Raw genomic sequence first — 24,726 nt, 5'->3', positions numbered from 1 at the left:
CAATTATTACCACGGAATCCACCGCCACAGGGGTGCTTGGAAGAGCCGGTACCCCAGGCCCGGAGCGTCAAAAATGGCGCTCCTGGGCCCGGGCAGTAACAAGCTGGTGTAATTTAGGCTGGGGAGGGCCAGTAACAATGGTCCTAGCCCACCCTGGTAACATCAGGCTTTTGCTGCTTGGTTGGAATCTGGCTGATAATAAAAATAGGGGAACCCTATGCGTTTTTTTTTTATAAATAAATTTAAAAAAGTGAGTTGTTCCCCCATTTTTTCAGTATCAGCCAGATGCCAACCAAGCAGCAACAGCCTGACACTACCATTGTTACTGGCCCTCCCCAGCCTAAATAACGCCAGGCTGTTACCGCCTAGGCCCAGAAGCGCCATTTTTGACACTCCGGGCCTGTTGGTACTAGCTCTTCCAGGAACCCCTGTGGCGGTGGGTACCGGGGTAATAATTGGGGGTTAGCGCTAGCTGATTTGGGGGCTAACGCTAAGCCCCAGCTTAGTAATGGATTCTGTCTACAAGACACATTCCACTACTAAAAACACAACACATTGAAAAAAAATTTTTTATAAAAAAAAAACACTCCCCCCACAGCCGTTGTTAACCCTTTTATTGACATTTAAAAAAAAAACGCTGTTCATCATCGCAATCCACAGAATCTGACATAGTCTTCCGCATTCACGTATCTAAATTTCGAAGAGAAAAAACAACAAAAAGTTTAGTAAATTTTTTTGTTTCCACACACCAGCAAAAATGCAAGAAAAACTGACAAAACGCAGGGCTGTGGGGGAGTATGTTTTTTTAAATAACATTTTTTTTTCAATGTGTCTTTTTTTTATAATTGAATTTTCAGGCTTAGTAGTGGAAGCTGTCTTATAGACCTAACCATTACTAAGCCGGGGCTTAGCATTAACCACAAAATCTGCTAGCGCTAACCTCCAATTATTACCCCGGAATCCACCACCACAGGGGTGCTGGGAAGAGCCGGTACCCCAGGCCTGGAGTGTCAAAAGTGGTGCTCCTGGGCCCAGGCAGTAACAGGCTGGCGTTATTTAGGCTAAGACACATTCCACTACTAAAAACACAACACATTGAAAAAAAAACTTTTATAAAAAAAAAAAAACACTCCCCCCACAGCCGTGGTTAACCCTTTTATTGACATTTAAAAAAAAAAAAAGCTGTTCATCTTCGCAATTCACAAAATCTGAAATAGTCCTCCGCATTCACGTATCTAAATTTCGAAGAAAAAAAACTTTGTTAAATTTTGTTAATTTTTTTGTTTCCACAAAGCAGCAAAAATGCAAGAAAAACTGACAAAATGCAGGAAAAAGCTGGGACAGTTTTTCTGGCATTTTTTATGATGGACAAAAATCCTCAATGGAATCCTGGCCTCAAAGCAATAGAACAAAATTCCTATGTCCACTTTTCCTGTGAGGTAGCGAAGGAGTGTACGGTAGAGCGAGAAGGGCGTTTCTATATGCGCACAATATTTATCAAAGGAGTGCACAGCCTTAGTAAATTCCGAGAAAAAGTGTACAACAGACAAGCAGTGTAAAGGGATAGAACTGTGTCTACAATAGACAAATAATGATAAATCTCCCCCTTAGTGTCCATGGCTGAGGAAAAAAAAATAAATCTGAAAAATATATATAAAATAAATAATCAATAGCTGTTATCAATAAAGCTACTAAACTAAAACATTAGGGTAACTAACTAACTAGAGAATCCATAGAAAGATGGTCGTGCTAGCGTACACTATAATAATAATAATAATAGTAACAATTATATAACCAATAAATTACACAAGTTATTACAAATTGATGATTTAAAAATGAAAAAAATCACCTCTAGCAGATATTGGTTGCCGTAAGCCGTTCTGGGAGAGTGGGATACTGAGAGCAATGCCGATGGTATTGCACAGTAACCACCTGGCCGTTCCACCCTTGCGTTGCCGTGACCCCGCCTCCGCATGACGTCACAAAACGTTCTGCGCATGCTACAGGAGAGGTTTGGAGGAGGAGCATGTCCGTCCAACACTGTGCAGCGATATCGCTCACATCAGGGCCGGTTTTAGGCTTAGCGTGGCCCTGGGCAAAATCAAAAGTGGGGCCACAAAAGTCGTAATAGTGCACTAACCAGATTTGCAAATTTTTTGTCACTTCAAATACCATAAAAAATATCTAAAAAGCAATTGAAAAGTCCCATCAAAACAAAAACGTACCGATAAAAACTACAAATCACAGCGCAAAAAATTACCCTCATACATCCCCATATAAAGAAAAATAAAAGTTATAGGTATCAGAATAGTAATTTATTTTTATTTTTGTATAGTTCCCCCACATTAGGTTGGCAGCATAGTTCCCCCACATTCGGATGGCAGCATAGTTCCCCCACATTAGGTTGAAGTTCCCCCACATTAGATAGGCAGCATAGTTCCCCCATATTAAGTTGTAGTTTCCCCACATTAGGTTGTAGTTCCCCCAAATTAGGTAGGCAGTTTAGTTCCCCACATTAGGATGTAGTTCCCCCACATTAGGTAGGCAGTATAGTTCCCCCACATAAGGTTGTACTTCCCCCACATTAGGTAGGCAGTATAGTTCCCCCACATTAGGATGTAGTTCCCCCACATTAGGTAGGCAGTATAGTTCCCCCACATAAGGTTGTACTTCCCCCACATTAGATAGGCAGCATAGTTCCCCCATATTAAGTTGTAGTTTCCCCACATTAGGTTGTAGTTCCCCCAAATTAGGTAGGCAGTTTAGTTCCCCACATTAGGTTGTAGTTCCCCCACATTAGGCTGGCAGTATAGTTCCCCCACATTAGGTTGTAGTACCCCCCCCCATTAGGGTGGCAGTATAGTTTCCCCACATTAGGTGTAGTACAATTCCCCCAAACTATGTGCAGTATAGCTCCCCCACAGAAATACAGCCTCCAGTCATATACAGTGTATGGCTGGAGGCCGAATGCCTGTGTACTACCCCACATCAGTGCTCCGACCACCACTCCTCCGGTCAGGGGTCACGATCTACTGCCTATAGGCCATAGCAGTAGGTCCCAGGACCGGAGGAGCCGTGGTTGGAGCACTGAAGATGACTTGCAGGTAACTTACCATGCGCGCGCGTCCTATGGGCGCATGCACGGGACGTCACTGACGTCCCAGCGTGCGCTACCTCCCATGGCTCCTGCGTTTTAAAAGTTAACGCAGGGCTGCAGAAAGGTAACCGGTGCATCCTTGTGTCCCGTAAAGATCTTTTGGGACACAGGGATGTTTCGAATGTGACGGGGCCCCCTGCAGGCTGCTCAGTGTCGGATCTCCCCCCTGGATCCGCCACTGAGCAGCCCGTAGGGGGCCTTTTGGGGATGGGGCACAGAGGTGATAGAGCCTCAAGTTTGAGGCTCGATTAGGGTGTGCCCAGGCACACTAGGCACACCCCGTGCGCACGCCTATGCTCATATACTGTATATATATATATAGATATATATATATATATACATACTGCATACATTTATATACCGTATTTATCGGCGTATAACACACACTTTTTAGGCTAAAATTTTTAGCCTAAAGTCTATCTACGTGTTATACGCCGATGAGCCGCTGCACTTCAATGATTTTAAGTGGGCGGTTTAAATCAATGAACTGCAGCGGCTTTGCAGGTGCAGAGACCTGCCGTCGCTGCAGGCTTCTCTGCCCCTGCCTGTCCTGGGGTCTAGAGCCCTGCTGCCGGCCCTTCTCTCCCCCTGGCTATCGGTGCCGCTGCCCGTTCTCTCCCCCTGGCTATCGGTGCCGACAGACAGGGGGAGAAAAGGGGCAGCGGCACCCATTGCCGGCGCTACTGCCCCGTTGCCTCCCCCATCCCCGGTTGTATAATTACCTGTTGACGAGGTCGGGTCCGTGCTGCTTCAGGCCTCCGGTGAGCGTCCCCTGCGTCGTTGCTATGCGATGCGAGACGCAATGACGTCACTCAATGGGGCGCCGGCACCGATAGTCAGGGGGAGAGAACGGGCAGCTGCGCAGATTGCCAGCGGAAGAGAAGCGGCGGCAGCAGGGCTCTAGACCCCAGGAGAGGCAGGGGGAGAGAAGCGGGCCGCGACGGCCTCTCTCCCCCTGCTTTTCCTGGGGGCTTCTGCGGGGTCAGAAACAGCGTATCGGGGTATATACATGCACACACACGCACCCTCATTTTACCAAGGATATTTGGGTAAAAAACTTTTTTTACCCAAATATCCTTGGTAAAATGAGGGTGCGTGTTATAGGCCGGTGCGTGGTATACCCCATTAAATACGGTATGTATTTATTATAGATAAAAATATTTTAATTAAAAATAAGCAGCTTGGTTTACTTTATTTTTATTTGTTTTTGAACATTACTGTTACAGCGTGCGCTCCGGTCCCCGTCCCTGGACCGGAGCGTCCGCCCCCTTGGCCTTCTGCCCCTCGGGTTCTCTTGTGTCAGGGACGCGGCTGCCTTGACGGCTGGCTCCCGTTCACGCGCCGCGTCCTAGTTCCACATATCTGCCTCCCGCACGCGCGGCCCCGCTCTCTAGGGCGAGTGCGCACCGCCTTCAGTAAATTTAAAGGGCCAGCGCACCGGTAATTGGTGTGCTGGTTCCTCACTTCCCCTGCCTTCCCAATAAAAGGCACATGCCCCTTCCTGCCCTTGCCGGATCTTTGAGCCCTAGTGCCTCTGAGAAAGCGTTCCTATTGTGTGTATTGCCTTGCCTGTTGCCGAACCCGTTGCTACCGCCTACTCGCCTGTGAACCCTTGCCGCCTGCCCTGACCTCTGCTACGTCTGACTACGCTCCTGCCTGCTCCCTGTGTACCAAACCATATCAGCTGCCAGAGAGGTTGAGTTGCTACTGGAGGATACGACCTGGTGGTTACCGCCGCAGCAAGACCATCCCACCTTGCGGCGGGCTCTGGTGAAAACCAGTAACCACTTACAACCGGTCCAGTTTATCAAACTGTCAAAAAGAAATGGTCAGCTAATGAACAATCGAGTGAACATTTTCTGGCTGATTGCTCACCCTATTAGGCTTTGTTCGCACGGTGGGATATCCGCAATTTTGCACTAATTTTGTTTCTGTCAGAATTATGGTGGAATTTTGTCGGAAATCTGTGTTGTCAATTCTGCTTATTAAAGATTATTAGAATTGAGGTTACAGTGGTCCCTCAACATACGATGGTAATCCATTCCAAATGAACCATCGTTTGTTGAAACCATTGTATGTTGAGGGATCCGTGCAATGTAAAGTATAGCAAGCTGTACTCACCTGTCCCCGCCGCTCTGGACTCGTCACCGCTGCCCTGGATGTCGCCCTCCATCGCTGTCGCCGCGTTTCGTGGTGTCCCCGACGCTCTGGACGTCTCTGCTTCCCCGGGTTCCTCGCTCTCCGCTCTCCATCGCCGTCATCACGTCACTACGCACGCACGCCACTCCTATTGGATAACGGGACAGCGTGCGCGCGAAGTGATGACGACGATGGAGAGCGCCGGCGATGGAGGGGATAGTGAAGATGACGCTCCGGAGCCCCGAGGATAGGTAGGAGACCATCACCGGAGCACACAAGGCACAGTAAACGGCTATCCGGCAGCAGATGAAGCAGTCAGCGCTGCCGGATACCCGTTTATGCGATGTCCCCCACATACAAAAGCATCGTATGTTGATGCTGCCTTCAACATGCGATGGCCTCTGAGAGGCCATCGCATGTTGAAATTATCGTATCTCGGGGCCATCGTAGGTCGGGGGGGTCACTGTATTTAGTTTAGAAAAAAGAAGGCTTAGGGGCGACCTAATAACTATGTATAAATATATCAGGGGACCGTACAGAGATCTCTCCCATGATCTATTTGTACCCAGGACTGTATCTATAACAAGGGGGCATCTGCTACGTTTAGAGGAAAGAAGGTTTCTACACCAGCACAGACGGGGGTTCTTTACTGTAAGAGCAGCGAGACTGTGGAATTCTCTCCTGGAGGAGGTGGTCATAGTGAACTCAGTAAAAGAGTTCAAAAGGGGTCTAGATGCATTTTTGGAAAGTAATAACATTACAGGTTATGGATACTAGATTTATAGGGACAGAACGTTGATCCAGATATTTATTCTGATGCCATATCTGGAGTCGGGAAGGAATTTTTACCTCTAGTACGAGGTTTTTTTTTTCCTTCCTCTGGATCAACTCAGTAGGGACTCATTAGGATTATAGATTGAACTTGATGGACTCAGGTATTTTTTCAACCTTATGAACTATGTTACTATGCTGAAATTCAAAGCCCCATTGAGTTCAATGGGATTCTGCCATGGTATTCTGCAAAATGGGACAGCAGAAGTAAATGGGCAGTAAATTTCTGCTGAATTTACAGTGGAATTCTTCAGCAGAATTCCGAAAGGAAATTTCACCATGCGAACATAGCCTCACACAGATCAATATAGGCCTGTTTGGCCAATTATAGCCCTATGTAATTAGGTCCCTACCCTGTGCTTTGTACTGTATTCTACCTAGTCTCTGTCATTGCTTCTCTGTATATGGTGCAATCAAGTTTGGATCATGATAGGGGTTGCAGACTGGGTAACAAAAAAAAAAAAAAGCAGTACTCATCTCACTGATCCACTGCAGTTTCAACAATCTCTGAGTGTCCGCTGATCTCCACTTTCTGATCAAGTTTCAACACAAGTAAATGCACGCTCACCCCACTAGTGACTGAGGTGGGCCCCTGCAGCCAGTAAGTGACTGAGTGGGTATTACTTTCAGCAACAATTGGGGATTTTGAGGTAAGTGCTTTTATTTTTATTTTAAAGGGGTACTCCACTGAAGGTTTTTTTTTATCAATTGGTGCCAGAAAGTTAAACAGATTTGTAAATTACTTCTGTTTAAAAATCTTGAAGCTTTCAGTACTTATCGCCTGTTGTATGCTCCACGGGAAGTTCTTTTCTTTTTGAATTTCTTTTCTGTCTGGCCACAGTGCTCTCTGCTGACACCTCTGTCCATGTCAGGTACTGTCCAGAGCGGGAGATGTTTGCTATGTGGATTTGTTCCTACTCTGGACAGTTCCTAAAATGGACAGAGGTGTCAGCAGAGAGCACTGTGGTCAGACAATAAGGAAATTCAAAAAGAAAAAACTTCCTGTGGAGACTACAGCAGTTGATAAGTACTGGAAGAATTAAGATTTTCAAATAGAAGTAATTTACAAACCAGTTTAACTTTCTGGCACCAGTTGATTAAAAAAAAAATGTTTTCCATTGGAGTACCCCTTTAACCTGTTGGGGACTAAGGGCGTAAATGCTCCCTGGTACTTAAGGACCAAGGGCGTACCTCAACTCCAGTGGGTATTCCGTTCACTGCCACACGATTTAATTTTCTACACTGACATGCTGGTGTTGCCCTATACTTTTCATTTTAATAAGAGATAAAAGGGAAAAAAGACACCCAAAATTTGTAATGCAATTGTCTCCCGAGTTTGGAAATACCCCATATGTGGATGTTAAGTGCTCTGCGGGCGCACTACAGGGCTCAGGAGTTAAAGCGCACCATGTACATTTGAGGCCTAAACTAGTGATTTGCACAGGGGTGGCTGCTGGTTACAGTGTTTCTGACATAAACGTTAAAAAAAAGAAAAAAAAAGAAAAGAAACACCCACATGTGACTCCATTTTAAAAACTACACCCCTCATGGATCAAGACAAGGGGTATAGTGAGCCTTAACACCCCACAGGTGTTTGAAAAATATTCATTAAAGTTGGACATGAAAATTAAAAAAAAAATGTCACTAAAATGCTGGTGTTACCCCAAAGCTTTCATTTTCACAAGGGGTGATAGTAAAAAAGCCCCCCAAAATTTGTAAAACCATACCCAATGTGTGGATGTAAAGTGCTCTGCGTTTGCATTACAGAGTTCAGAAGGGAAGGAGAGCAATTGAACTTTAGGAGAGAGAATTTGGCTGGAATTGAAGGCTACGTGCGTTTACAAAGCCCCATGGTGCTAGAACAGTGCCCCTCCCCTACATGTGACCCCCATTTCGGAAACTACACCCCTCACATAATTTAATAAGGGGTGCAGTGAGTATTTACACCCCACTGGTGTCTGACAGATTTTTGGAACAGTGGTCCGTGAAAATGAAACGCCAGTGGGGTGTAAAAGCTCACTGCCACCTTGTTACGTCCGTGAGGGGTGTAGTTTTTGCCCCATGTACTGTGCCACTATGTCCCCACCAGATATGCCATTGTTCTCCCATAAACTGTACCATTATGTCCCATGTACTGTGCCACTTTGTCCCCATAAACTGTGCCACTATGCCTCCATGTATTGTGCCACTATGCCCCATGTACTGTGCCACTATGCCCCCATGTACTGTGCCACTATGCCCCTATGAACTGCACCACTATGCCTCCATGAACTGTGCCACTATGCCCCCATGTACTGTGCCACTATGCCCCTATGAACTGCACCACTATGCCCCATGAACTGCACCACTATGCCCCCAGGAACTGTGCCACTATGCCCCCATGTATTGTGCCACTATGCCCCCATGTACTGTGCCACTATGCCCCATGTACTGTGCCACTATTCCCCCATAATTGGTGCCACTATGACCCCCCCCTAAAACTGTGCCACTATGCCCCCATAAGATGTGCTATTGTGCCCCTATGAACTGTACCACTATGTCCCCATGTACTGTGCCACTATGCCCCTATGAACTGTGCCCCTATGCCCGCATGTACTGTGCCACTATATCCCCATATATTGTGCCACTATTCCCCATGAACTGTGCCACCATGGCCCCATGAAATATGCAACTATGCCTCTATGACCTGTACCACAATGCCCCCTATGACCTGTGCCCCTATGCCCTATGTACTGTGCCACTATGCCTCTATGAACTGTGCAGTTAAATCATCATGCCGCCTGTATAACAAAATAAGCGCTGGGCCGCCGGGCAGGGAACAGAGTGTCTTGAAGACACCGATACAAATGAATGAGGGGAGAGCTGGCTAGTGGTCTTGATGTCTGGCAGTAGCAGTCTGGATCTGGACCACGATCCACCAGTTGGGTACCACTGCTATACATTATATCTGGTGCTGAGTGTGCAGCAGATTTACAGGAATAGTTGTAATAGGAACACATTGCTAATTAAACTTACATAGAAAACTGTGAGTGTTTTATCTACTATATATAGTACTAGCTGAATACCCGGCGTTGCCCGGTTTTTCCTTCCTAATCCTTGTTGGAGAGGAAAATAAACAAAGGAGGAAGCTTTTGACTTCATATTCTGTCCTCATATATTGTTGTCATATCCCAACCCCATATCCTGTCCTCATATCCTGACCTCCTATCCCGTCATCATATCCCAACCTCATATCTCGTCCTCATATCCCGACCTCCTATCTCGACCTCTTATCCCGTCCTCCTATCCCGCCCTCCTATCTCCACCTCAAATCCGGTCCTCATATCCCGAACTCCTAACTCATCCTCCTATCCCGTCCTCCTATCTTGACCTCCTATCTTGACCTCCTATCTCGACCTCCCATCCGTCCTCATATTCCGACCTGTAATATGTGTACCAGGTATTGAAATATCTCCAGCCGTACAGAAGTTATGAGAGAACTTACATTTCCCATTGATTTGACTGGGACTTTAAACAAAACCCCTGACCCTCACAAATGGGGGTAGTTAAGGGTTAAATTAACTATCCTATATTTTAAGTGGACATATAAGTAACATGTGACCAAGTATTATCAAAATATCTCCAGCCGTTTGGAAGTTATGCAGTAACATATATTTCCCATAGACTTGTATAGGACTTTAAACATAAACCCCGCCCCTGGCAAATGTAGGTAAGTAAGGGTTAAATTACCTATCCTATGTTTGTTGTTGACATATAAGTAACATGTGTGCCAAGTTTCATGTTAATATCTTTAGCCGTTTGGAAGTTTTTGTGGAACATACATACACACACACATGTTGAGTTTTATATATATAGATTACTATACAGAGATTTATATACAGTATACCGACTATATGACCACTGTGCCAATATATACCACTTCTAGTTCCACCACCTACCCCCCCCCCCCATGAATTATTATTGTCTTTGTTCACTTTAGACCATAACCAGGGGTATGTGACCTATACCAGGACACTAGGGGCATCTCCAGCCTTTACCAATGGAGGTGCCCAATGTCCTTGACACCTTGAGCTTGTATCCCAAGGAACATAATTGATGCCTGAACCCATATAGTTCACCATTTGTTTCCTAACTGTGGACCTCCTGATATTGCAAAACTACAACTCCCAACAAGCCTTGCTGGGAGTTGTAATTTTGCACCATCTTGAGGTCCATAGTTTGGAGACCACTGTGGTCCATCATAAGGTCCCTTAAACTGCAGAGGGTACCAACCAAGCTAAGGCCAACTCTAGATGTCTTTTATGATGCTCACATCACATTGTATAAGGTAGAGCAAGTTTATAGGGCCACTGTCTGGCATGTGCCACCTGAGGTCCATGGCCGATGACATCACCTGCACACGGCCCACGGCCAACTGCTGTTTACTTTCTGCTGGCGACCGACGTGACTGGACCGAGGTCTACAGGCTGAAGGAGAACTGCGGAGATGGCGTCTACTGGACATGGAGAAGATGGCGAGGAGGTGAAGAGGAAGAGAGAAGACAAGAGGAAGGGGGAAGAGGAAGGTGAAGATGGAGTCAAGAGGAGGAGAGGAGATGACGATGGAGGATCAGAGGATGAGGAGCCAACACCTCGGATGGTGTCCACTGGACATGGAGAAGATGGCGAGGAGGAGAAGAGGAAGAGGGAAGAGGAAGGCGAGGATGGAGTCAAGAGAAGGAGAGGAGACGACAATGGAGGATCGGAGGATGAGGAGCCAACACCTGGGATGGCGTCCACTGGACATGGAGAAGATGGCAAGGAGGAGAAAAGGAAGAGCGGAGGCAAGAGGAAGAGGGAAGAGGAAGGCGAGGATGGAGTCAAGAGGAGGAGAGGAGACGGCGATGGAGGATCAGAGGATGAGGAGCCAACACCTGGGATGGCGTCCACTGGACATGGAGAAGATGGCGAGGAGAAGAGGAAGAGTGAAGGCAAGAGGAAGAGGGAAGAGGAAGGCGAGGATGGAGTCAAGAGGAGGAGAGGAGACGGCGATGGAGGATCAGAGGATGAGGAGCCAACACCTGGGAGCAGCCAAGGAACATTGGGCACCTACCCCAGACTAACGGTCAGCAGCTACCATCTCCACCAGCTCCTGGGTAGGGGCAACTTTGGCAAAGTAAGTTCTAGCTCTATCTTGTTTTCTGTTATTATCCATTTCAGGCTGGATATGTGTTGTAGGGGGAGATTGGGGGAGGGGGGTGGTGCAGTGTTGTTGTTAGGTGGTTTTGCTGGTACTTGTAGTCCCACAATGTATATTTTCCTGATGGCTTGAGTTTTTATGCAGACCCATATAAGACTCCCTGAAGGGCCTACACTTGGTACTAGGTGTGAACGGATCCCTTGGGGCGCGTCCATGTACTGTGTTCTGGTAGATGGTAGATGGAAGTCGGGGTGCCCAAGATGGTAGAAAACCAGATGCAGGGAGAAGAGGAGAAGATACAATGGGGTCTTTACTTCTGGAGCAGGGTGTAAACGGTACATACATGGGGAGATTTATTAAGACCTGTGCAGAGGAAGAGCAGTGTAGTTGCCCATAGCAACCACTTTCAAAAGGCCTCTGAAAAATGAAAGAAGCCATCTGGTTGCTATGGGAACTGCACTGCTCTTCCTCTACACAGGTCTTTATAATGGGCACGGGAATAAGCAATAATATAAAGTTGATTTATAAAAGTGCATATGTGCTAATATTATATCGCTTGTAATGAATAATAAAATCTCTTCACATGTAATGTCTATAGGACTCATATAAACACAATAATAAAGTGCAAGTGCAACAAAAGAGTTCCCCTATGGCAGGGGTCTGCAACCTTTAAGACAAAAAGAGCCACTTGGACCCGTTTCCGAAGGGAAAAAAAAACTGGGAGCCGCAAAACCCCCCTCCCCTCTGATGCCCTGGTTGGGATACACTGGCATACACACACAAAAGGGACTACAACTCCCAGCATGTGTTATTCAGGAGTCTTCAGTCTGTGATATAACACCAGCATGCTGCCTCTGTAGTCTACTGGGAGTTGTAGTTCACCAACACCTCTATTGTATCTTAGTAGTCTCCTGGGAGTTGTAGTTCACCAACACCTCTATTGTATCTCAGTAGTCTCCTGGGAGTTGTAGTTCACCAACACCTCTATTGTATCTTAGTAGTCTCCTGGGAGTTGTAGTTCACCAACACCTCTATTGTATCTCTGTAGCCTCCTGGGAGTTGTAGTTCACCAACACCTCTATTGTATCTCTGTAGCCTCCTGGGAGTTGTAGTTCACCAACACCTCTATTGTATCTGAGTAGTCTCCTGGGAGTTGTAGTTCACCAACACCTCTATTGTATCTCAGTAGCCTCCTGGGAGTTGTAGTTCACCAACACCTCTAATGTACCTCAGTAGCCTCCTGGGAGTTGTAGTTCACCAACACATCTATTGTATCTTAGTAGTCTCCTGGGGGTTTTAGTTCACCAACACCTCTATTGTATCTTAGTAGTCTCCTGGGAGTTGTAGTTCACCAACACCTCTATTGTATCTTAGTAGTCTCCTGGGAGTTGTAGTTCACCAACACCTCTATTGTATCTTAGTATTCTCCTGGGAGTTATAGTTCACCAACACCTCTATTGTATCTCAGTAGTCTCCTGGGAGTTGTAGTTCACCAACACCTCTATTGTATCTTAGTAGTCTCCTGGGAGTTGTAGTTCACCAACACCTCTATTGTATCTCAGTAGCCTCCTGGGAGTTGTAGTTCACCAACACCTCTATTGTATCTTAGTAGTCTCCTGGGAGTTGTAGTTCACCAACACATCTATTGTATCTCAGTAGTCTCCTGGGAGTTGTAGTTCCCCAACACCTCTATTGTATCTCAGTAGCCTCCTGGGAGTTGTAGTTCATCAACACCTCTATTGTATCTGAGTAGTCTCCTGGGAGTTGTAGTTCACCAACACCTATATTGTATCAGTATTCTTCTGGGAGTTGTAGTTCACCAACACCTCTATTGTATCTCAGTAGTGTCCTGGGAGTTGTAGTTCACCAACACCTCTATTGTATCTTAGTAGTCTCCTGGGAGTTGTAGTTCACCATCACCTCTATTGTATCTCTGTAGCCTCCTGGGAGTTGTAGTTCACCAACACCTCTATTGTATCTCTGTAGCCTCCTGGGAGTTGTAGTTCACCAACACCTCTATTGTATCTCAGTAGTCTCCTGGGAGTTGTAGTTCACCAACACCTCTATTGTATCTTAGTAGTCTCCTGGGAGTTGTAGTTCACCATCACCTCTATTGTATCTCTGTAGCCTCCTGGGAGTTGTAGTTCACCAACACCTCTATTGTATCTCTGTAGCCTCCTGGGAGTTGTAGTTCACCAACACCTCTATTGTATCTCAGTAGTGTCCTGGGAGTTGTAGTTCACCAACACCTCTATTGTATCTCAGTAGTCTCCTGGGAGTTGTAGTTCACCAACACCTCTATTGTATCTGAGTAGCCTCCTGGGGGTTTTAGTTCACCAACACCTCTATTGTATCTTAGTAGTCTCCTGGGAGTTGTAGTTCACCAACACCTCTATTGTATCTTAGTAGTCTCCTGGGAGTTGTAGTTCACCAACACCTCTATTGTATCTCAGTAGTCTCCTGGGAGTTGTAGTTCACCAATACCTCTATTGTATCTCAGTAGTCTCCTGGGAGTTGTAGTTCACCAACACCTCTATTGTATCTTAGTAGTCTCCTGGGAGTTGTAGTTCACCAACACCTCTATTGTATCTTAGTAGTCTCCTGGGAGTTGTAGTTCACCAATACCTCTATTGTATCTCAGTAGTCTCCTGGGAGTTGTAGTTCACCAACACCTCTATTGTATCTTAGTAGTCTCCTGGGAGTTGTAGTTCACCAACACCTCTATTATATCAGTAATCTCCAGGGAGTTGCAGTTCATACACCAGTGTTTCCCAACCAGGGTGCCTCCAGATGTTGCAAAACTACTACTACCACCAGCATTCCCTGGTTGGGAAACACTGGCATACACACACATAAGAGGGACTACAACTCCCAGCATGTGTTATTCAGCAGTCCCCGTCCCCCCATCATTCCCAGTATGATATTTATTCCCCTGCAGTCTTTACATCCCCAGCCTGTGTAATATGTCTCCTCACACATAGAAATCTTCCCCAGCCCCTGCAGTGCAGTATGTCTCCTCTCCCCTCACCCGCTCTGTGTTTCCCCTGTGCAAACATGAAACCTCCCCGTGAAAAATTAGGTCCTGTCTGTACAGAGCTGGGGGAGGAGCTTTTCCCCCGTGAAAACATGAAACCTCCCCGTGAAAAATGAGGTCCTGTGTGTACAGAGAAGGGGGAGGGAGGAGCTGTGTCCGTCCCCACTCTCCCACTGTCTCCTTGTATTATGCAGAGCTGCGCTCTCGCGCTCTCCATCCTCCGTGAGGGGGCGTGGCTTCATTATCTGCAGACGTGCGGTGAAAAAATCAAACCTATGGCTCTGCCCTCGATCCTCCCCACTGTAGCTTCGGAAAACTTGCCCCTCCCTTTTTCACCTCACATCGGGTTGCCGACCCCTGCCCTATGGGATTACGGTTCTCTATTCATTATTGTCTATTTTTGCCGTGTATCACTGTATGCTCTGTTGTATTTGCTTTTTTTTGCACATTTTCTTTCTTTTCTGCATTACTTGGAGGTCAGATGGTACTTATTACATATATTTTGCCTTTGTTTTCCCTGCCCCTGGTTGAACCCTTTTGTAGTCCAATGAAATTGAGCTAACTGGCCTGGATATTCCTGGCGGTGGACTGAGGAAAACCTGTAGGATCCCAACACCATTTACTTTGTATGGCCCCTCCCCACACCACTTACTTTATATGGCCCCTCCCCACACCACTTACTTTATATGGCTCCTCCCCACACCACTTACTTTATATGGCCCCTCCCCACACCACTTACTTTATATGGCCCATCCCCACACCACTTACTTTACATGGCCCATCCCCACACCACATACTTTATATGGCCCCTCCCCACACCCCTTACTTTATATGACCTATCCCCACACCACTTACTTTATATGGCCCAAAAATAGGACTGGGACCAAAAATAGGCCCGGGCATTTTAAAATAAGCAGCCCATTTTTATGGTGGACGTCAGACTGCTGGGACCCCAACCAATCCCCTCGGTTCAAGTGGCTCTCCAGCTGTTGCTAAGCTGTAACTCCCATCATGTCTGAAGAGACTCAGGAATTAAGGAAGTTGCTGTTTTGATACAGCTGGAGAGCCACATAATGGTGTACAGTGTCACCCATCATCACTGCGGAACTTACAAGTGACCTCAGCTGATGGGACAGTCAGAAGAATACATAATGATATCAGTGACCTGAGTGATGTCTTCTCTGTTGTCTTTCCTTTCCTTCTTTATCTGGTCCAGATGCCAGGAATTCCTCCAGCTCCATCTTCTCTGCAGAGTCTGACGCCCGGACATCATTGGCTCCTCACATTGTCAGCAGATCTCTGTATAAAGACAATGGGGGAGATTTATCAAAACCTGTGCAGAGGAAGAGTGGTGCAGTTGCCCATGGCAACCAATCAGCTTGCTTCTTTCATTTTTAAAGAGTCCTGTGAAAAATGAAAGAAGTGATTTGATTGGTTGCTATGGGCAACTGCACGACTTTTCCTCTACACAGGTTTTGATAAATCTCCCCAATATTCATTATAACACATTATAATTCTGCCAAATACCGTGCAACCTGAATATAATACTGCCACGCACTGTACCCTCTAAAGATATTATTGCCACACACTGTACCCCCTGAATATAATACTGCTTACCACTGTACCCTCTAAATATATTATTGGAACACACTGTACCCCCTGAATATAATACTGCCACACACTGTACCCCCTGAATATAATACTGCCTACCACTGTACCCTCTAAATATATTATTGCAACACACTGTACCCCTGAATATAATACTGCTTACCACTGTACCCTCTAAATATATTATTGCAACACACTGTACCCCCTGAATATAATACTGCCACACACTGTACCTCCTGAATATAATACTGCCGCACACTGTACCCTGTGAATATAATACTGCCACACACTGTACCCTCTGAATATAATACTGCCACACACTGTACCTCCTGAATATAATACTGCTGCACACTGTACCCTCTGAAAATAATACTGCCCCACACTTTACCCCCCGAATATAATACTGCCATACTCCGCAAACTCTTCATCAACCCCCCCCCACCACCCCATGCTTGGTTAGCTAATCACCCCAATGCCCCCTCCGCCACATCCTCGCTATTCTCATCACCCCATACACCCCACCCATCCTTGGCTCTTCACCCCCGCACTCCATATTATTCCCCCCCATCCTCAGTCTCATCATTGCAACCCCCCCCCGCACCCTCATCCTCAGACTCCTCATCATCATTATTGCACACCCCCCACACCCAATCCTCAGTCTTCTCATCATTCCACCCTCCTCCTCATCATCATCATCATTTCACCCCCCCCCCACACCCCATCCTCAGTCTCCTCATCATTCTACCCTCCTCCTCCTCATCATCATCATTGCACCCCCCACACCCCATCCTCAGTCTTCTCATCATTCCACCCTCCTCCTCCTCATCATTGCCCCCCCACACCCCATCCTCAGTCTCCTCATCATTCCACCCTCCTCCTCATCATCATCATTGCACCCCCCCAGCATCCCCTCCTCCTCCTCATCGCATTCCCCCCACCCCATCCTCAGTTTCCTCATCATTGCACTCCCCCCAGCTTCCCCTCCTCCTCCTCATTATCATTGCATCCCCCCAAACACCCCATCCTCAGTCTCCTCATCATTGCCACCCCCCCAACACCCCATCCTCAGTCTCCTCATCATTGCAACCCCCCCAACACCCCATCCTCAGTCTCCTCATCATTGCAACCCCCCAACACCCCATCCTCAGTCTCCTTATCATTCCACCCTCCTCCTCCTCATCATCATTGCACCCCCCAGCATCCCCTCCTCCTCATCATCGCATTCCCCCCACCCCATCTTCAGTCTCCTCATCATTGCACGCCCCCCATCTTCCCCTCCTCCTCCTCATTATCATTGCATCCCCCCCAACACCCCATCCTCAGTCTCCTCATCATTGCAACCGTGCCCCCCAGCACACCCCTCCACCTCATCATCATTGCAAACCCCCCTCCCCCTGGGTCCCGGTCCTCATTCTCCTGCTCATCAATATTACATCACCCCAGCATCCGAACCTCGATCTCCATACCTTCCTAGAGATTCGCGATGCTGCAGTGTGAGGATGCGGGGAAGGCTGCTGCTCATGTCACGCATTGCAGGGGTCAGAGGCTGTGACGCATCAGAGGCTTGGTGCAGACGTGCGTGCCTACACGGTGCTCGTCTACTCTCATAAGCCCCTGTCCTTTTCATGCAACCCAGAAATTATTTTTAAAGAGCCCGCGCCTTTGCAGGTGATAGTGCTGGCAGCGGTGGGCCCAGGCCGCGCCTGAGGTCCCGGCCTGTTGCTGCAGCATGTAGCATAGTGTAGTGGCAGGGGGACCGCTCCTCAGTGGCCTTTTTGGTGGCCAGCTGGGCCTATTTTACTGTAGGGGCCTGGAGCTGCAGCTCCATCAGTCCCTATGTTATTCCGGCCCTGCCCCACACCACTTACTTTATATGACCGATCCCCACACCACTTACTTTATATGGCCCATCCCCACACCACTTACTTGATATGACCGAGGTCCACACCACTTACTTACATGGCCCACATGTGATACATCAAGGTGCATCCAGATGAAGTATCCTCATTGAATTTTGTTCCCTTCAATGCTGCTCTTTTACTCTTTTAGGTATCCATACATGGACCTCTATAGCTTCATTACAATCTTACAGAAACCTACTTGGATCAGGAGATGAGAACCACACTGATCCCAACCAACTCAAAGACATGTCTATTCATTTTTCAAATTATTAATAGAGTTGGGAGATAAAGTAAGTGAACCCCCTGGAATTCCCTCTATTTGTGCATTAAAGGGGTACTCCGCTACTAGACGTCTTATCCCCTATCCAAAGGATAGGGGATAAGATATCTGATCGCGGGAGTCCCGCTGCTGAGGCCCCCTGCAATCTTCTCGCAGCAGTGGTCTTGACGTCACGCTATGCCCCCTCCATTCATGTCTATGGGGGGGGGGGGGATTGTCGACTGACACGCCCCCTCCCATAGACATGAATTGAGGGGGGCATAACATGACATCACAAGGGGACATGGCAGTGACGTCACGATCACGGGCTCCGGCTCTGAGCGGTCTGAACAAAATGTCCCTTTAACTACTAGTAAGATTTGTTCCACAAAAATGTAAGTGAATTCTTCTGATTCAGAACAAATTACTTGTTATACCTCCGGGATGTTGTCCTGTGACTGACCATGTCCGGCTCTCCTCCTTTTGGACCATCTGTGAACAGATGTTGGAATTCTGTGTTCATATGGATCCATATGTCCTGATCCTGGCACAAGTATCTTTACTTGGAGAACTTGACCCACTGTATTTGTAGGGATACATCCCCCATTGGTGCCTCTGGATGACCCATTCTCATCCTCTTTCTCAATGAGGATACTATTTTTCTTTCTGGATCCATCATTTCTGTAGGGATTTCTGCCCATTTTTGAGACTATTTATCATGTTGGACCCAAGAATTCCATGGTAATAATTTCATACATTTTTTGGACCATTGTTTATATTGATGGGATCCCCTTCTTTTGCCTTTTCTACTTTCCCTATTTCACAGGGACTTTAACACTAATCTGGTAATCTTTGTCCCTTGAAGAAAACTGCAGTACCACAAAGTGGACTATTCTGCACAGGAATATTAATATATTGAGTGAATTTTAGAAAAATTTGATTTGGTTGATTTGCCGAATTTACTTGCAGCGAATCTGTATAAAAAATGGCTATTTCTGGCCTACAGAGAGCCTCAATAGGGGTGTAGAACACTTTGCCTTACTGTAACACGCCTAGGGTGTGTGCTGGGTTAGTGATATAATACTGTTATTCAGTATGACATGCAGATTAGAGGTGTCACTATTAGAATCACTGTCACATCAATAGCCTGAGAGTGTGGAGATGGAAGTGGTGTGACCTGTCCAAGTTGCTGTTGTGGTCCATCTTCTCTTCCACAAAATTGTGCAAGGCTGGTACTACCTTCTTCGCAAAGAAATGACTGCTTGGGACTCTTCACCTCGGCTCAGCACAAGCCATCAGTTTTTTGAAAGGTGCCGAGTCCACCTCTTGAAAAGGGAGGGACTGCAGCACCAGCAACTTGAACAGGAGCACATTCAGCTTCTGTGCCATTGGATTGGAGTGGGAGCATAATGTTGTCTCTTGGACATGGCTTCGCCAATGGATTGCTGGCGGAATTACTGACTTGAAGTAGGAAGAGCAGGAGCATCTGGAGCGACATAAGGTAGGTATGACACACAGCTCCCTTTTGCTGAGGTGGTGGAGCCTTGGCTGGCTGAAACAAGGAGCGGCGTGCCACTCGATGATGCAGCAGGCTGGACTACCACATCAGAGCCACCGTTCTCCATGGCCGCTTTATGGTAGCACAGCATATGTGTACGCAGGGCCGTGGTGCCAACATTGGGACCCTGGCCTTGCTTCACCTTCTGCCGACACATCTTGCATATGGCCATGTTAACCTCCTCCGGATGCTTGATGAAAAACTGCCACACCGTCGAGTAGCTGATTTTCACACCAACAGTCCCCACTGATTGACTGGTGCTGCCACCGACTCCAGGAACCCCTGTTCCACTACCTCCCGAGAAGGTAGGCTGTCGCCTCTGTTCCATTTTACAAGCCTCAATTCATAGATTGTTTATCTTATGTAATAAATATAAAATCTACTGTTATATATCTGCATTATAGACAGGTGCAGAGGGAATATACCTGATATTCATTTGGTCGCTTCCCCCTTTACGCATGCGCACGGGTCTTTTTCTGCCAATTAAATTGGTAAATGTTCATATCAATAGGGATGTACGTTTAGTTGGCAAACGCCAACCTATTGCCTTCATATATTACATATCCTTATTTTTATTTATTTTCCCTATGTAAGGAAGCCTGAACATGTGCACCAATACATACCACTTTTGTACTTATTGTGCCCCAGCCAATTATTGCGCAAACGCATAAATGATTCCAAGTGCTGTCTGAACGTGCGTGTAATATCTTTGTAACTTTCGTATCTACTGCTTCTGTACGCCTGAATGGCAGGTTAGATACTACATCTCCACTATTAGCTGAATTGCTTTTGATTTCATCACATCGGCATCACCATTACGCACTGAATGCCCCTTGATATCATCACACTGACCGGCGCCATCTTGCGAAGTGGATTCCGTAAGGGTTCCACCACCAAACCTTCCAGGTATCTTATTGGCGAGCAATATGTGGAATATCACTTTATTTAATCTCCATAGAGCATCCAATAGCAGATATATAAAGACGGTAGCTTAGTTGTCCTAAGCTGATGGTCTCTGGGTGCTATACAGCAGATCCAACACTTAGCCCCCCCCCCCTTCCGTCTATATCAGTTTTTCTCAAGCACGGTCCTCAAGACCCCCCCAACAGGTCATGTATTCCTGATTTCTTTAGTCTTTCACAGGTGATATGACTGTGGTGATGTCTGATTCACTGACCATAATTATATCACCTGTGAAAGACTAAGGAAATCCTGAAAACATGACCTGTTGGGGGGTCTTGAGGACCGCGCTTGAGAGACACTGATCAATATCAACTTTATGATGTCTTCTAATGAGCCTCCTCTGTTTGTTTTCCTTTAGGTGGTCCTGGCATCAGTCCCTGGTCAAGACACCTACATGGCCATAAAAATCATCAACAAAAAAGAGGACAACGAGGATTCCATCAAGAGAGAGCTGCGGATACTCCTGGCGGCCCGAGACTGTCCGTTTCTATGCCACATCTACGCCGCACATCAGTCTTTGGAGCGTGCCTACTTCATCACAGAATATCTGTCTGGCGGCAGTCTGGAGGATTTGATCAGGGTGTGCGGCTATCTGGACATCGACAACATAAGGTTCTACGCAGCAGAGATGGTATGTGGGCTCCAGTTCCTCCATGGACAAAACATCGTCCACAGAGACCTCAAGCCGGAGAACATCATGTTGGATGCAGAAGGCCACATCCGCATCATTGACCTGGGCCTGGCACAGGATGGAGTCACCGCCTCCAGTAGGATCGATGGAGTGACAGGAACATTCTACTACATGGCCCCGGAGGTGCTTCTCGGGAAGGAGTATTGTACAGCAGTTGACTGGTGGAGCCTCGGGATTGTGTTGTGCAGGATGGCAACAGGACGCTTCCCATTTTACATCGGCCACAGCAAGCAGAAGGTTTTCAGAGCCATCACCAGAAAGGAGCCGAAATTTCCACCCGGGCTGGATGCTGCTATTGAACATCTCATCACTCAACTGCTACGCAAGAATCCGGACAAGCGCCTGGGGGTGCGAAGAAACATCCGGACGCATCCATTCTTTTCCACCATTGGCTGGGAGGAGCTGGAGGAGAAGAGAGCAGAGCCACCATGGAAGCCGTATAAGACAGTTCTGCAAAATCACCATCTGCAGTGGCCAGAGGACACAGAGACTCCCCATCATGTGATCGGATTCAATTATACGTCACCAAGCTGGGCCCGGTAAGATCCTCCTACTATAAACAGGCCTTAAAGGGGTATTCCAGGCAAAAACATCTTATCCCCTATCGAAAGGATAGGGGATAAGATGTCTGATCGTGGGGGTGCTTGCCGCTGGGACCCCCCACGATCTCCCTGCAGCAGCCCGCATTCTATACGTAGCTGCGCCCGCATTCTATACGTAGCTTCCGAGATCGGGACGTGACACCACACCCCCTCCATTCATTTCTATGGGAGGGGACGCAAGGACCACAAGGCCCCCTACCATAGACATGAATGGAGGGGGCATGGCGTGACGTCACGTCCCCGTCTTGGAAGCGGGTTCCAAAACTGCAGACGCAGCTACGCATAGAATGCGGGCTGCTGCAGGGAGATCGCGGGGGGTCCCAGCGGCGGCCCCCCCGCAATCAGACATCTTATCCCCTATCCTTTGGATAGGGGATAAGATGTTTTGGCCCGGAATACCCCTTTAAGAACACATGTAGAGGTGCCAAAACCACACAACAATTTAACCCCCCCGGGTTAACAAAACCTATTTTAATCCATGTGTTCACTATAAAACATAACTTTTATTAAATTTAACTAATATTATGAACCGGTGAGAAAACACACACACTTAAAAACACAACCCTATTTGCATTTGTAACTGCATAGTCCACACGTGTTGCACTGGGAACCACATTTAGGAACCTGAGGAATAGGTAATAGGTAAGTATTTCACCCTAAATTTGTAGTAACCAGTGGAGAAAGAAATATACCACTACTATTGTGCCACTCTCAAAAGGAGGATATATATTTGGGGTTAGCAACCCTGGATATACATCCTCCTTTTGAGAGTGGCACAAAAGTAGTGGTATATTTCTCTCTCCACTGGTTACCACAAATTTAGCGGGCGAAATACTTACCTGTTACCCATTCCTCAGGTTCCTAACTGTGGTTCCCAGTGCAACACATGTGGACTATGCAGTTACAGTCGTAAATAGGGTTGTGTTTTTAAGTGCGTGTTTTTTCACCGGTTCATAATATTAGTTAAATTTAATAAAAGTTATGTTTTATAATGAACACATGGATTAAAAGAGGTTTTGTTAACCCCGGTGGAGTTAAATTGTTGTGCGGTAAGATCCTCCTCACATGTTCTTCATTCCTCCATATGTGGATGAGAAGATCTGGACTCTGAGGACCCCGCGGCTACTGCCCAGAACCTCCGGTCTCTTGACCCCATGCCTCATGTCTCTGCTGCTGTTACCTTGGCTGCCCTAGAACATCATCTCCCGCCTCAACATTGACTTGGCATCCTTCAATCCTGGGCTGGCATCCAACATCACTGCAGCCCGAAGATCCTCTATGCCCCAGGAGCGGCCTGTGCTTGGATTCCATCTGGTGCGTTCAGGAACAATAGTCGCATGTTGTGGTCCTGGGATGCTGAGTGATGTCTATTATCCCTGAACTCACCCAAGCACAGGCCGGGTAAGTACCACACTCACCACAACCCACACACACTACAAGATAGGGATAGGTGCACACACAAAGACACATACCACAGATAGGGGACATATATCGGCTCGATCCAGGGATTTATTCTGACCGCCATGTTTGGGGTCGGGAAGGAATTTTTTCCCCTGATTTGAGGACAATTGGCTCATTCCTTACAGGGGGTTTTCGCCTTCCCCTGGATCAACATAGCCGTAAATAGGTTTAGCAAATTAATATCATGAATTACCCTATTAGTAACACAACAAATTCAAAAAAACATAATAATAAAAAATAATAATAATAAAAAATAATATATATATATATATATATACATATATATATATATATATATATATATATATATATATATATAAATATTAATATATTTTTTATATTATCTTAAAATTGTATTTGTCCCAACCATAAACATTAGACTAGCACACACATGAATATTTAAATAAAATAATAATTTAAATGAATTTACCCCCCTACCTATCACTCAGGTTTGGTACCAGCCTTTGATCCAGGGATTTATTCTGACCGCCATATTTGGGGTCGGGAAGGAATTTCCCCCCCTGAAAATAAGGACAATTGGCTCATTCCTTACAGGGGGTTTTCGCCTTCTCCTGGATCAACATAACCGTAAATAGGTATAATATTTAGTGTATGTGTGTACATATATATATATATATATATATATATATATATATATATATATATTTTAATAACATAAAAATTCCCTTTTACAAACAAAAGATATATATTAAAAATATATATATTTGCCCTAAACATATACTTTAGACTAGTACACAATTATAATAAAAAATAATTTAAAACTAACCTACACCCCTACCACACACATAGATTAGGTATCGGCCTTTGATCCTGGGATTTATTCTGACCGCCATATTTGGGGTCGGGAAGGAATTTTCCCCCCTGGTAATAAGGACAATTGGCTCATTCCTCACAGGGGGTTTTCGCCTTCCTCTGGATCAACACGGTTCAGTACAACAGACCACAGACTTACACATACACATATATATTAGTATAAAGCAAATTTTTTCATCACTGTCCCCCCATCCCTATAAATAAACTCTTTCTTTTACCCCCTACATGGTTGTACTTGTCTTTATTTCCATTGGACGTCCATCTAATAAATGTTGTGTTCACCCTGCTAGTAGCCTCCAGGGCCGCCGTCAGGGGAGGGGGGGGGGGTACAGCCAGTACTCCAGTAAGGGGCCCGAGCTCTTAGGGAGGTCCAGCCCCCCACTGCAGCAGCCTCAGTAAAGAATTAGCAGACCAGTTCATGCTCCCGGGGGCGGTCAGGCACTCAGGCACTGACCAAGCCTGAGAAGGGGCCCGCCACTGCCAGCATCATTTTTATTTTTTAACATTGCG

General features: G+C 46.4%; 1 protein-coding gene across 1 annotated transcript; it reads left to right on the top strand.

Annotated features, from left to right (window-relative positions):
* The first annotated feature begins 10,541 nt into the window (after positions 1-10,541).
* Positions 10,542-24,033, top strand: LOC130293975 (protein kinase C delta type-like). Its single transcript, XM_056543319.1, has 3 exons — positions 10,542-11,281; positions 20,987-21,858; positions 23,020-24,033. Exons 1-3 carry the CDS (start codon positions 10,613-10,615, stop codon positions 23,030-23,032), a joined length of 1,554 nt encoding a protein of 517 aa, XP_056399294.1. The 5' UTR covers positions 10,542-10,612; the 3' UTR covers positions 23,033-24,033.
* The last annotated feature ends 693 nt before the right edge of the window (positions 24,034-24,726 follow it).

The sequence above is a fragment of the Hyla sarda genome, chromosome 10 (genome assembly GCF_029499605.1).
Source record: "Hyla sarda isolate aHylSar1 chromosome 10, aHylSar1.hap1, whole genome shotgun sequence".
Classification (NCBI taxonomy): Eukaryota; Metazoa; Chordata; class Amphibia; order Anura; family Hylidae; genus Hyla; species Hyla sarda.
The sequence above is the reverse complement of the archived record's forward strand: the minus strand, read 5'-3'. Positions and strand labels throughout refer to the sequence as shown.

Bases quoted from the DNA above. Each gene is read 5' to 3' on its own strand.
- LOC130293975 (XM_056543319.1), top strand. From the start codon at position 10,613: ATGGCGTCTACTGGACATGGAGAAGATGGCGAGGAGGTGAAGAGGAAG. The intron at 11,282-20,986 runs GTAAGTTCTAGC...GTTTTCCTTTAG, and splicing joins GTAGGGGCAACTTTGGCAAA to GTGGTCCTGGCATCAGTCCC.